This window comes from Anolis carolinensis, chromosome 1 (genome assembly GCF_035594765.1).
Source record: "Anolis carolinensis isolate JA03-04 chromosome 1, rAnoCar3.1.pri, whole genome shotgun sequence".
Taxonomy (NCBI): Eukaryota; Metazoa; Chordata; class Lepidosauria; order Squamata; family Dactyloidae; genus Anolis; species Anolis carolinensis.
Window position 1 is genome coordinate 328,918,343 of NC_085841.1, and position 10,247 is coordinate 328,928,589.

A 10,247-nucleotide genomic window follows, 5' to 3' on the forward strand; every position below is an offset into this window, starting at 1 on the left:
TAGCTTGGATAAGTGAGACTCTACTGTACCTCATGATATATAGATGCCAGGATTTCATAAGATGGACCCATAGTTGAATTGGTATCAGAGTGTTATAATTGCATTGTATGGATACATTCCTAGCTACAATAGCCAATGCTGAGGAGTAGAAGAGATCAAACAACATCTAGAAAGTCACATGTTCTGCACCCGTCTATAAATATTGTAGGCCTTACGAACATCATAAATATAACAAGTGTATTTTTCTTAGCCATATAAACAGCTAGAGGTCACATAAGGAATGCTTTTCTGTACACATTCTCTCATTATCCAGATCTCACACATATTACCATTTTGTTTTGCATTTTTTAGAAACAGGAGGCATCTGTATTGCTCCTCGTCCTTCAAACCCTGGAGATGAGATCCTTCCAGCTATGGCCATGAGACCGTTCTTTGGCATCCGACCTTCCATTCTGGATGATAAAGTGCAGTTTTATTTTTCTGTTGTCTGCCTACTAATCTGAGGGTTTTATAATTCACTGTTCAATTTACACAATCATCTCAAGCTAGAGATCAACAATAACACTGAAGATATTGCTCATTTTCTCTTGCTTTTGCTTATACATGGAATACTTTTCTGGAATACCTCTTTACTTCAATATTTCTTTGTGGGTTTCTGGAACATTACCAAAATCATATGATGAAAACTGTGTTAACCAGAGAGAAAAGGAAAGACACCCATCTGTAGCAAAACACCTTAAAACCCTATGAAAAAAAATGTTATTGCCAGCCTCCAACCCAAAAGAAAAATGAAGCATGAAAGTATTGTCAAAAATATTAGAAAGCAATGATGGAAAGGCACAATTGTATAATATATAGAACATTATACATGCATTATATATGCTTCTATAATAAAATGTCTGTGTGAATGAATGCATATAAGCAAAAGCTAATATTACAGCTCATTTTCCCATTAAAGATTTTTTAAAAATGATCAGAATTTATACAAGAGTTCTTAGACTACACCAAAGTGCATAACTGAGTTAAAGAATAAGCTGTGTAGATTAAGGGGTTCTTCTTGTGAATTTCGATTATAGGGAAATGTTGGCTGTATTTTAGTTTTAAAAAGGATTAAGAATTTGGATTTGTGAGTGAACCTGATGCTTAGTCCTTGATATATCTACTCTCTAATTATCCATACTAGGAGTAAATTTGGTGAGTAAATTTGTACAGCATTGTGTTGAAAGTTACCTTTTTAAATAAATTCCACACTATTTTCCTCCAGGGAAATGTTTTAACACAGAATGATATCTCTGGAGCCCTCTGTATATCTCAAGCCTGGCCAGGGATGGCAAGAACTATTTACAATGACCACCAAAGGTTTTTGGAGACCTACCTGAAGCCTTACCCAGGTACACATTTGTGGGGAGGATGAATTTGTAATGATTGATATGGGTTAGAAATAGAAATCAGAACTCTTTCTTATGTGTTTATGAATATGTGAGACTTCAACATTCATGCTGAGACTACCCCGTCTGGAGTAGCTCAGGACTTTACGGGCCTCCATGACAACCATGGATCTGTCCCAAGTGGTGTCTGGTTCTACCCATGCTGTTGGGCACACTTTGGACCTTTTCTGTGCAAGATAGGAGGATGGTGATTGTGGTCTGGAGGAACTTGTCACAGTTCCATTGTTATGGACCAATCACTACCTGTTCAGGTTTAGACTTGCTGGGACTTCAAACCTCCATAAGGGTAGAGGATCAATTAAGATGGTCCATCCCAGGAGGCTTATGGATCTGGAAAGATTCCTGACAACTCTTGGGGATTTACCTGTCACCTCGGCAGGCGATTCAGTCGAAACTCTGGCTGACTTCTGGAATAGGGAAATGGCCAGGGAAGTGGACATAATTGCTCCTGAACGTCTCCTCCCAGAGAGTAGAGCCAAACCAGCCCCTTGGTTTTCCAGGGGGTTGGCGGTGAGGAAGCAAGTAAGATGGAGACTTGAGTTACATTGTCGGAAAACTCTAAGCCAATCTGACCAAGCACAGGCTAGAGCATGCATGAGAAAACTTCGGCCCTCCAGGTAAGCTGGCTGGAATTTTTGGGAGTTGAAGTCCAAAACACCTGGAGGGCTGAAGTTTGCCCATGCCTGGCCTAGAGCATATTTCAAAGCCTACCTTGTGAAAATGAAAGCAACAGAGAAATCATTTATTCCTATCCTCATTGCATCTGCAAAGAACCTTCCAGCTGAGCTGTTTTGAGTAGTCAGAGGGCTATTACATGCTGGTTCTCAAGGAGAAAATTCTGACCATTCAATAGTCCACTGTGAAGAACTTGCATGGCATTTTTCAGATAGTCACCCAGATCCGTTCTGACTTGGATGCTGTTATTGGCCCTCAGCTTGTGATTGTCCACCACCAGAGGCGGTCCAACCATAAGGCGAACTAGGCACTTGCCTGTGGCGCCATCGTCCTGGGGGCACCTTCGTCCCAGGAGGATGGCGCCACCCCCAACCTCCTTCTCCTTCGGGCCATCTGGCGGCCGCGCTGGGCCTCCCGGTGCCCATCTTGTGCCTCCCGCCTTCGTGCTGTGCGGGCCCACCTTTGGGGCCTTCAGAGATTGTGAGGTCTGTGGGAACTTGGAAGCTAGGTAAGTGGGGTTTATATATCTGTAGAAGGTCCAGGGTGGAGAAAGAACTCTTCTTTGAAGTAAGTGTGAATGTTGTAATTAATCACCTTGATTAGCATTTAATGGCCCTGTGGCTTCAAGGCCTGGCTTCTTCTTGCCTGGGAGAATCTTTTTTGGGAGGTGTTAGCTGTCCCTGATTGTTTACTGTCTAGATTTTTCCTGTTTTCAGAGTGTTGTTCTTTATTTATTGTCCTGATTTTAGAGTTTTTCTTGGGGGCTATCTGGGTTATCTAAGTCCACACAGCCCTATATCCCTGTTCAATGTTTGGTGCTAAATTCACAAATATAGTAATTCCTACATAACATTACCATGTATTAAACTTCTTTTTCTGTTGATTTGTTGTAAAACATGATGTTTTGGTGCTTAATTTGTAAAATCTTAATGTAATTTGATGTTTAATAGGCTTTTCCTTAATCCCTCCTTATTATTCAACATTTTCGCTTATCCAATGCTTTTATTTTTCAGTGATTGGTTTCGGGGGGGGGGGGGGGGAGGAGGAACCAAAATTCTGTTCGCCTACACTTGAAAATTACCTAGGGCCGGCTCTGTCCACCACTCATTCTAATCCTTAGAGAAGTTCTGAGGCAACCGAAGTTCTCCTGCCACAAGAGGCAGGGCGCAAACTCCCCAGGCTTTGCATGGTGTTAGCTATCCACAAATTCCTTGCACATGCAGCAGGGCATATTCAGCCGCCTCCTTTGGAAGAGAAGGTGTCTATCTTTAGGGTTGCCAATGTGAAATCTGGAAACAGTTTCTGAACCTTTAATGGTGATGTGGAAGAGGGAATTTCAAGTAGGTGTTACACAACTAAAGAATAAGCAATAACTAAAATTTCTTCTTCTACACCACTATTAAAGGTACAGGAGCTGTCTCTAGTTTTCAATCAGGCAAATCTTATGAGGCAGCCATACTGGTGGTGCCTCTTAGAAAACTGGATGATGGTGATGAGTCATTGAGCACAGTGTCTGCTGTTACTCAGGGCTTACCTATTATTCAGCAGTGTGAGGTTGTCACCACAGATAACATTTTGGTGTAATGACAAGTCAAGAAATTGATAGCTATGAATGTATTGGGTTTTTGTGTGTTTTTCTACCATCTGACAGGAGCACAAGTGTTGATGAGCCACCAAATCCTTTGGGGACAAAGGCACTTCTCTAGAAATTTAAATTATGTGAATAGAGAACAGAAAATGCCGAGCTGCCTATACTGCCAGATCAGGTGTGGGAAATAGCAATGGGCCCATTAAAGCTCTGGGTGTTATATGCTAGCTTTCAATGGATATGACTTTCTTCCTTCTTGTGGAAGATGCCATGTTAGTTTCGAGTGATAATATTTAAGGACAGGTTTACCATGCCTTCGGGCCCCTGATGGCACAGTGTGTTAAAGCGCTGAGCTGCCGAACTTGCAGACCGAAAGGTCACAGGTTTGAATCTGGGGAGCGGAGTGAGTGCCCGCTGTTAGCTCCAGCTTCTGCCAACCTAGCAGTTTGAAAACATGCCAATGTGAGTAGATCAATAGGTACCGTTCCGGCGGGAAAGTAACGGCGCTTCATGCAGTCATACTGGCCACATTACCTAAGAGGTGTCTACGGACAACGCTGGCTTTTCAGATTAGAAATGGAGATGAGCATCAACCCCCAGAGTCAGACACGACTAGACTTAATGTCAGGGGAAACCTTTACCTATCTTTACCATGCCTTCTGTTGTTTGTCAGAACCAGTTGGAAAATACTTGGTCTTTTCTTTTACTGTCATTTCATTAAGACGGATAAGATACCCACTTGGCCCCTGTGATTGCATATTCGGAAAGAAAAATGAATTCTGGAGGGCAAACTGGATGTGATTAAATTTCACACCTCATTGGAATGCCTCTAGTCTTTCCCAGAACAAAACTGCTGACTTTATAACTCATTAAAACCCCTTTCTTGTTTCTTAGGATATTTCTTCACTGGAGATGGAGCATATCGAACTAGTAAAGGATATTACCAGCTGACAGGCCGCCTTGATGATGTCATTAATGTCAGCGGGCACCGACTGGGTACTGCTGAGATAGAAGATGTTCTGGTAAGTGACCACAATGTAGGTTTTCCCAGGCATCACAATAGGCACGGCAAGATCTTAGCAGGAGGCTAAGAAAAAACTATGCACTTCTGCTGTATATTACACATTGTCTGGGGAAGATTTTTTTTAGGCTAACTATACCAAATTTAGTCAACTATAGATTCTTGCCAGGATCCTTGAATTTGGTAATAAACTCGCTTTGTTTTCCAGAATAAGCATGAGGCAGTGGCAGAGTCAGCCGTGATTGGATATCCTCACAAGGTCAAAGGAGAAGGTGAGTTGCCCAGTTTGGCAGCTTTTGTCTTCATTGGGAATTACAGTATACAATAGGATCCTCCAGTGAAACCTTTCATTTCCATAGAGCACGTTTGCTGTTTGTCTGGAAATAGTCTCACTTGAATGTGTCTGATTCCAGCGAAATCCTGAGGAATTGGTGAGCAGGTACCAAGAGGAGAGAGGAAGTTGCCGGCCAAGTCCCACCTGCAACATTTCTATAAAAATACAAAAGGCTGCCAAACTAATTTTGTGATTTTTTTGCATTACAAAGTAATTTTTCCAGACAAAAGGACATTCACTTGCAAATAAGAGCAGGCATGCATTGGCTTGTACCTGAAACAACAACATTACTACAACAACAAAACTTTATTTGTATGTAGACCGTTCTATCTCCCCGAAGGGACTCAGGTGGTTTCCAACACTTATGGCAAACATTCAATGCTAACAAAGAAACATATGAACAAACTACATCAAAACAAATTAAGTCAAAAAATAAAACATTTACTAGAACTTAATACGGATTCAAACTGCAGGAAAAGAGATTCTACCTACATATTAGGAAAAACTTCCTGTTGGTAAGAGCTGTTTGACAGTGGAATATGTTGCCTTGGAGTGTGGTGGAATCTCCTTCTCGGGAAGTTTTTAAGCAAAGGGTGTCTGGCCATCTGTTGGGGATTCTTTGATTGTTTGTTGCAACATGGCAACGTGTTGGAGTGGGTGGCTCTTGTAGCCTCGTCCAACTGATTCTCTGAAGCCTCCTTGGCAACCGGCTGTGGGATCCTAGGTTATATAGTAGAAACCTATACCACACTTTCTTCCTCAGCTAGTGTGATTCATGTGTGAGCAGAAGCTGCAGCATGAGCTGTTCTTATGTTATTGGGTGGATTACTAACACCACTTGCACTACATTGGTAAGAGTTCCCTTGCAGCAACTGCTGTATAACAAAATACAGAAAATGTTACAAGCAGCATCACTACCTGCGATGACTGCAAAATAACAATACATTTCAAAAACACACTAAGGGATGAGAACAGTGCTACCCTCTGGAGGGTGTATGTATGAATAACATTTTCTTCTCCGTCTCCCCCCCCCCAAAGTTACTGTACTTTTGAAAAGTGATTTTAGAAGTACATTGAGCAAACTATCAGTTTTTATGCCATTTATTGATTAGTTATAAATGATTTTTTTCAAGCAGCAAAACAACATTCTTTTAATGGGAAAATAATGCTAATAGCAACAAATTTTAACTGACGCCACATGATTTCTGGGGAGGGGGAAGTTGAAGCCCAGAATGTTAACCACATGACCCCCTTTGACATGTGTCTCTACATCAGTGGTTCTCAGTTTACCAGCTGTTAGGATTTCTGGGAGTTGAAGGCCAAACACACCTTGGGACTGTTACTGGATGCTGTACATCCAATAACAGTGGATCTTGCTTGTGGTATCTCTTCCTACAGGTGTTTATGCATTTGTCATGTTAAAGGAGGATTGCAGTCTCTCCCAAGAAAGCCTGGTTTCTGAACTTCGGGGACTTGTCTCAAAAGAGATTGCAAAATATGCTGCACCAGAATATATTCAGGTAACAACCTGTAATCTGCTTCCTTCTACTCTACGTTTTCATAACTTTGTCCCCTAAACGCTGAATCCTTGCACTCTGGCTGAGGACAGAATACAAGGTGGAATGGCTAGGGCAGTGTTATTATATATTTTAACAAACAATTCAAAACATTGTCTTTTTTCTTTCCGATTGGCAATTAACTAAGTAACAGTTAACTATATTTGTATATTGCCTATTACCAAAACCAAGAATGTAATGGTTTTGAGAATGACACCTGGCATTCCCTTGAGCATATGCATTTGCTAACTGCTTGGTAGTCATGTTTACAATCCTGGCACTACCGGTTGAGCATCCTTTATCCAGAATTCAAAAATCTGGAACTGTTCACATAGGTGGCTCCGATAGTGACACCTTTAAGGTATGTTTATAAGATGTATAAATGAATTTTGTGTTTAGGTCTGGGTACCATCATGTATATAGATGCAAATAAGGGATTTCAACCCCTCCCCCCCCCCCCCGCAAATGTGACCAAAAAGGTCTAATCTATTCAACATGTCTTGCCCTGATTGCAAATGTGCCTCCAAACTTAGCTTAGTACCCAACAGTTGGACTCACCATTGAGTCCCTGTAGCTTCCATGCCATTCTACAGCTGGGCAGGGGGATCAGAGAAGCGTCTGGCTATGTCTCCATGGCCTGCTATTGAATGAATACATTATCCATTGAGATGCAATAGGATGCTCTGGAGGTCTCAGAGGTCATAATTCTGCTTCTGACAACATGACATAGTCAAGACACTTCTCTGACCATCCTACTTTTTAGCATCCATGGAATGCCCTGGCGGAGATTGTATGCAGTGGCTCATTGATAAGTCTGAGGTGTGTGTTTGTGTGTCTGCAAAACTGCAAGATAACTGTGACATTTTCAATGCCCCCCTACCCCGATAAAAGACATAAAAGCATCATGTTGTTTTACACCTGTGTATGCCACTACCAGGATGCTAGCAACAGAGAGGAAGGCCATGGTGAGGCTTCAAGTCCTTCTCAGGACCCCCAGTTTTCTTCTAATGCTTCCCTTTTGTTTCTCAATCAGATAAGTCAGCATCTGCCTAAGACTCGCTCAGGGAAAATTATGCGGCGGGTTCTGAAGAAGATCATAGAAAACAAAGCAGATGAACTTGGAGACTTGACAACTCTGGATGACCATGAAACAGTGAAAGAGATCATTGAGGGACATGGGCAACTTCTGCAGAAAGAACAGGGCCGGTAACAAATGCCCCTGAGCACCAACAGTTGTGTCAGCAAAAATATTTTAAGGTAATATCACAAAATAAGAAGAATCCTGCTGGATCAGATTGAAAGCCTATCTGGTCCAGCATTTTATTGGCACAGCAGCCAACCAGTTGCCTAATCTCCAGAAGGGGACTGTAATATTTTCCAAACTGCTGTGATTCCTTTGGTATATGATCTTGCAGAGGGGGTTTAAATAATACATGGTGAATAAAAAAATCCAAAGCAACTAACAATATATTTTCCCAAGAGGGCTGAGGAGCATATGGGTGATTGCTGAAGAGGAAAAAAAGAGAAGTAGTATACTGATTAATACTGGGCACCAGGTTGCTTTCTTTAAGAAACTACTCTCAGGTGACAGTGCATGTTCTAGGAGACTAACAGAGCAGCATAGAGACAGGGACCTACTCCCCCCCCCCCCCCACAAGCATCCAAAACTTTCAGTTATATTTATCGTATCAGAAGTGAAATCAAGGGTACAGGTGCATTTAAAATTACAAAGTTAAAAACTTGGCATTATACTAAATGTCCTTTGACCAGTTTGTAGCCCCTAATTTAACCCCCCCCCCCCCACACACACACTTTTAAACAGAGTCAGGAATGTTTTTCAACTTTATTCCAACGGTGGGAGGAGAGATTCCAATTTGAACACTGGAAACTTTTGGACATGCTCATAAAAGAGAAAGGAGAGGGAAATATAAAAGGGTGGATACAGAACGTCTGTCTATCTAGCTATCTAATTATTAAAAACATGGCATGTTTGTCTATTGGACCCCATGCTGTTTGTATTTTGAATTTCAATCAATATGGGGCACAGATTTGTCATCATTTCTCATCCTACAGCCCTGCCAGCTGTGATTCTTTCGATGTAAACTCAGCAGCTAAGGGAAGAACTTTGCCATGATATAAAGGCTGATAGGATTTCAAATGTTTCCATTTTGTTAAATAAATGCTTACATGATCTATATTTAACATTTAACAAGTCTTCTACTAAAGGCTCTTTGTGAAAGGTTTGATTCATTTTCATCTTACTTTCAACAAACTTCCACAAATAAAATGAATGCACATCTACAATCGTGAGGTAGTTAGTTAATAGTGGAGATTCTGACATCCCTTATGGAGGTTGAGCTCAGGCAAAGAGCATGAAACTAATCTAAAAAAATAGATAGCTTCAGTTGAGAGGAGTTTGTGACACTTCCATCATCGCTGCTGCACAACTTTGGCATTTTCAAGGCTGTTCTCATTTCAAGTACAATGCACAGATGGAAGAAGAATCCCTTTCTTTTTCTCTCATTGAAGTATTGACAGAGTAGTAAAAACAATCATTGAGGCAATTCATGTAAATGGCTAGAATAAGAGCTCTTCAGTTGCTCTTCAGCAGTTGCAGAAGCCTCATTGCCAACTCTTGGCTATGAAATTCCAGATCCTGAGCCAATGGCCTTCCTTAAAGGCATGTTGATTCAAGGCACTTTAGTAACAGGACCCAACAGAAGCTTTAATTACATTATTGCTGGCTAGTTGTTCAGTCTTTCTTGATTCTTGTTAGTTCCCATTTTCCTTCTCCACATAGTTTCAAAATCCAACTGTGGAACTGAAATGAAACAGTAAAGTTCAAAATGGGAGACATGACTTTCAGAAAGGCTAGGAAGAGGAACTGTGGGGTGAGGCAATCTTTTTGTTGCTATAATTCTGCCAGGACAGGCTAATTCCCCATGACCATCCTACCTTTTCCAGACTGCTACGATGTCCCACACTGACCACAGTCATCCCTAGTTGGGCACAGATCTTGTACAGTTCATTTTCTGCTTCCTCCGTCAGTGCACTGGTAGCTTCATCTAGTACTACAAGCAAAAACAGGATTCCTTTCAATATGGTAGCATCCAAAGTGACCCACAACATCTAGTGTCCTCTTCTGGAGTGAAATATGACCAGTAGATGGTCGCTGTAGAAGATGATGGCTGTTCTTTTTGTTTTCTGTTTTAAAACACAAACTTGGTTTGTCCAGGCAAAGAAACCCTCTTTCTTTGGCTGGACCTAATAGGAAATTCTCAGCCTCTAAACCAGAAAAAGGCCAGTTACAAAATCCACAAGACAGTTTGGGATAGAAAGAATGTATTCTCCCTTATAAACCTCTATGTATCTAAACCCTTCTTTAACTTTCACCATCTTCAGAGACATGATTGGTAGAGACACAAGAGAAGATCTTTTGCGGAGCTGGCTCCCTCATTGTAATCAAGCCAAGACCATTTCTATTTAGTCAGGTTCTTTGGCATTTAAGTAGGAGTTGTACCAAAGAAGCCCTAACTGATGGGTGGTAGTGATTTCCTTTTACTGACATGTCTTCATGGTGCTTTTATAATCCATATTATGTTTCCACTTTGTTTCTGTTTTTATT

General features: G+C 41.3%; 2 protein-coding genes across 8 annotated transcripts in view; one reads left to right on the forward strand and one right to left on the reverse strand.

Moving 5' to 3' along the window:
• Positions 1-10,247, forward strand: part of LOC100554852 (acetyl-coenzyme A synthetase 2-like, mitochondrial) — a 42,139-nt gene that overhangs the window by 13,860 nt on the left and 18,032 nt on the right. For 3 of the 4 annotated variants that reach the window (XM_008125130.3, XM_008125173.3, XM_008125078.3), the window contains exons 9-14: positions 352-464; positions 1,265-1,391; positions 4,606-4,733; positions 4,941-5,004; positions 6,465-6,586; positions 7,656-7,879. In XM_008125130.3, coding sequence (XP_008123337.1) covers positions 352-464; positions 1,265-1,391; positions 4,606-4,733; positions 4,941-5,004; positions 6,465-6,586; positions 7,656-7,832 — 731 coding nt within the window. In that variant the 3' untranslated portion in view covers positions 7,833-7,879. Of the gene's footprint in view, positions 1-351; positions 465-1,264; positions 1,392-4,605; positions 4,734-4,940; positions 5,005-6,464; positions 6,587-7,655; positions 8,835-10,247 lie in introns of those variants that run through there. The other variant, XM_003214452.4, reaches the window with a different exon arrangement.
• Positions 8,447-10,247, reverse strand: part of abcd4 (ATP binding cassette subfamily D member 4) — a 32,094-nt gene continuing 30,293 nt past the window's right edge. For all 4 annotated transcript variants that reach the window (XM_062968306.1, XM_062968305.1, XM_062968304.1 and 1 more), the window contains exons 18-19: positions 9,578-9,693; positions 8,447-9,443 (exon numbers count right to left, since the gene is read on the reverse strand). In XM_062968306.1, coding sequence (XP_062824376.1) covers positions 9,375-9,443; positions 9,578-9,693 — 185 coding nt within the window. In that variant the 3' untranslated portion in view covers positions 8,447-9,374. The remainder of the gene's footprint in view (positions 9,444-9,577; positions 9,694-10,247) is intronic.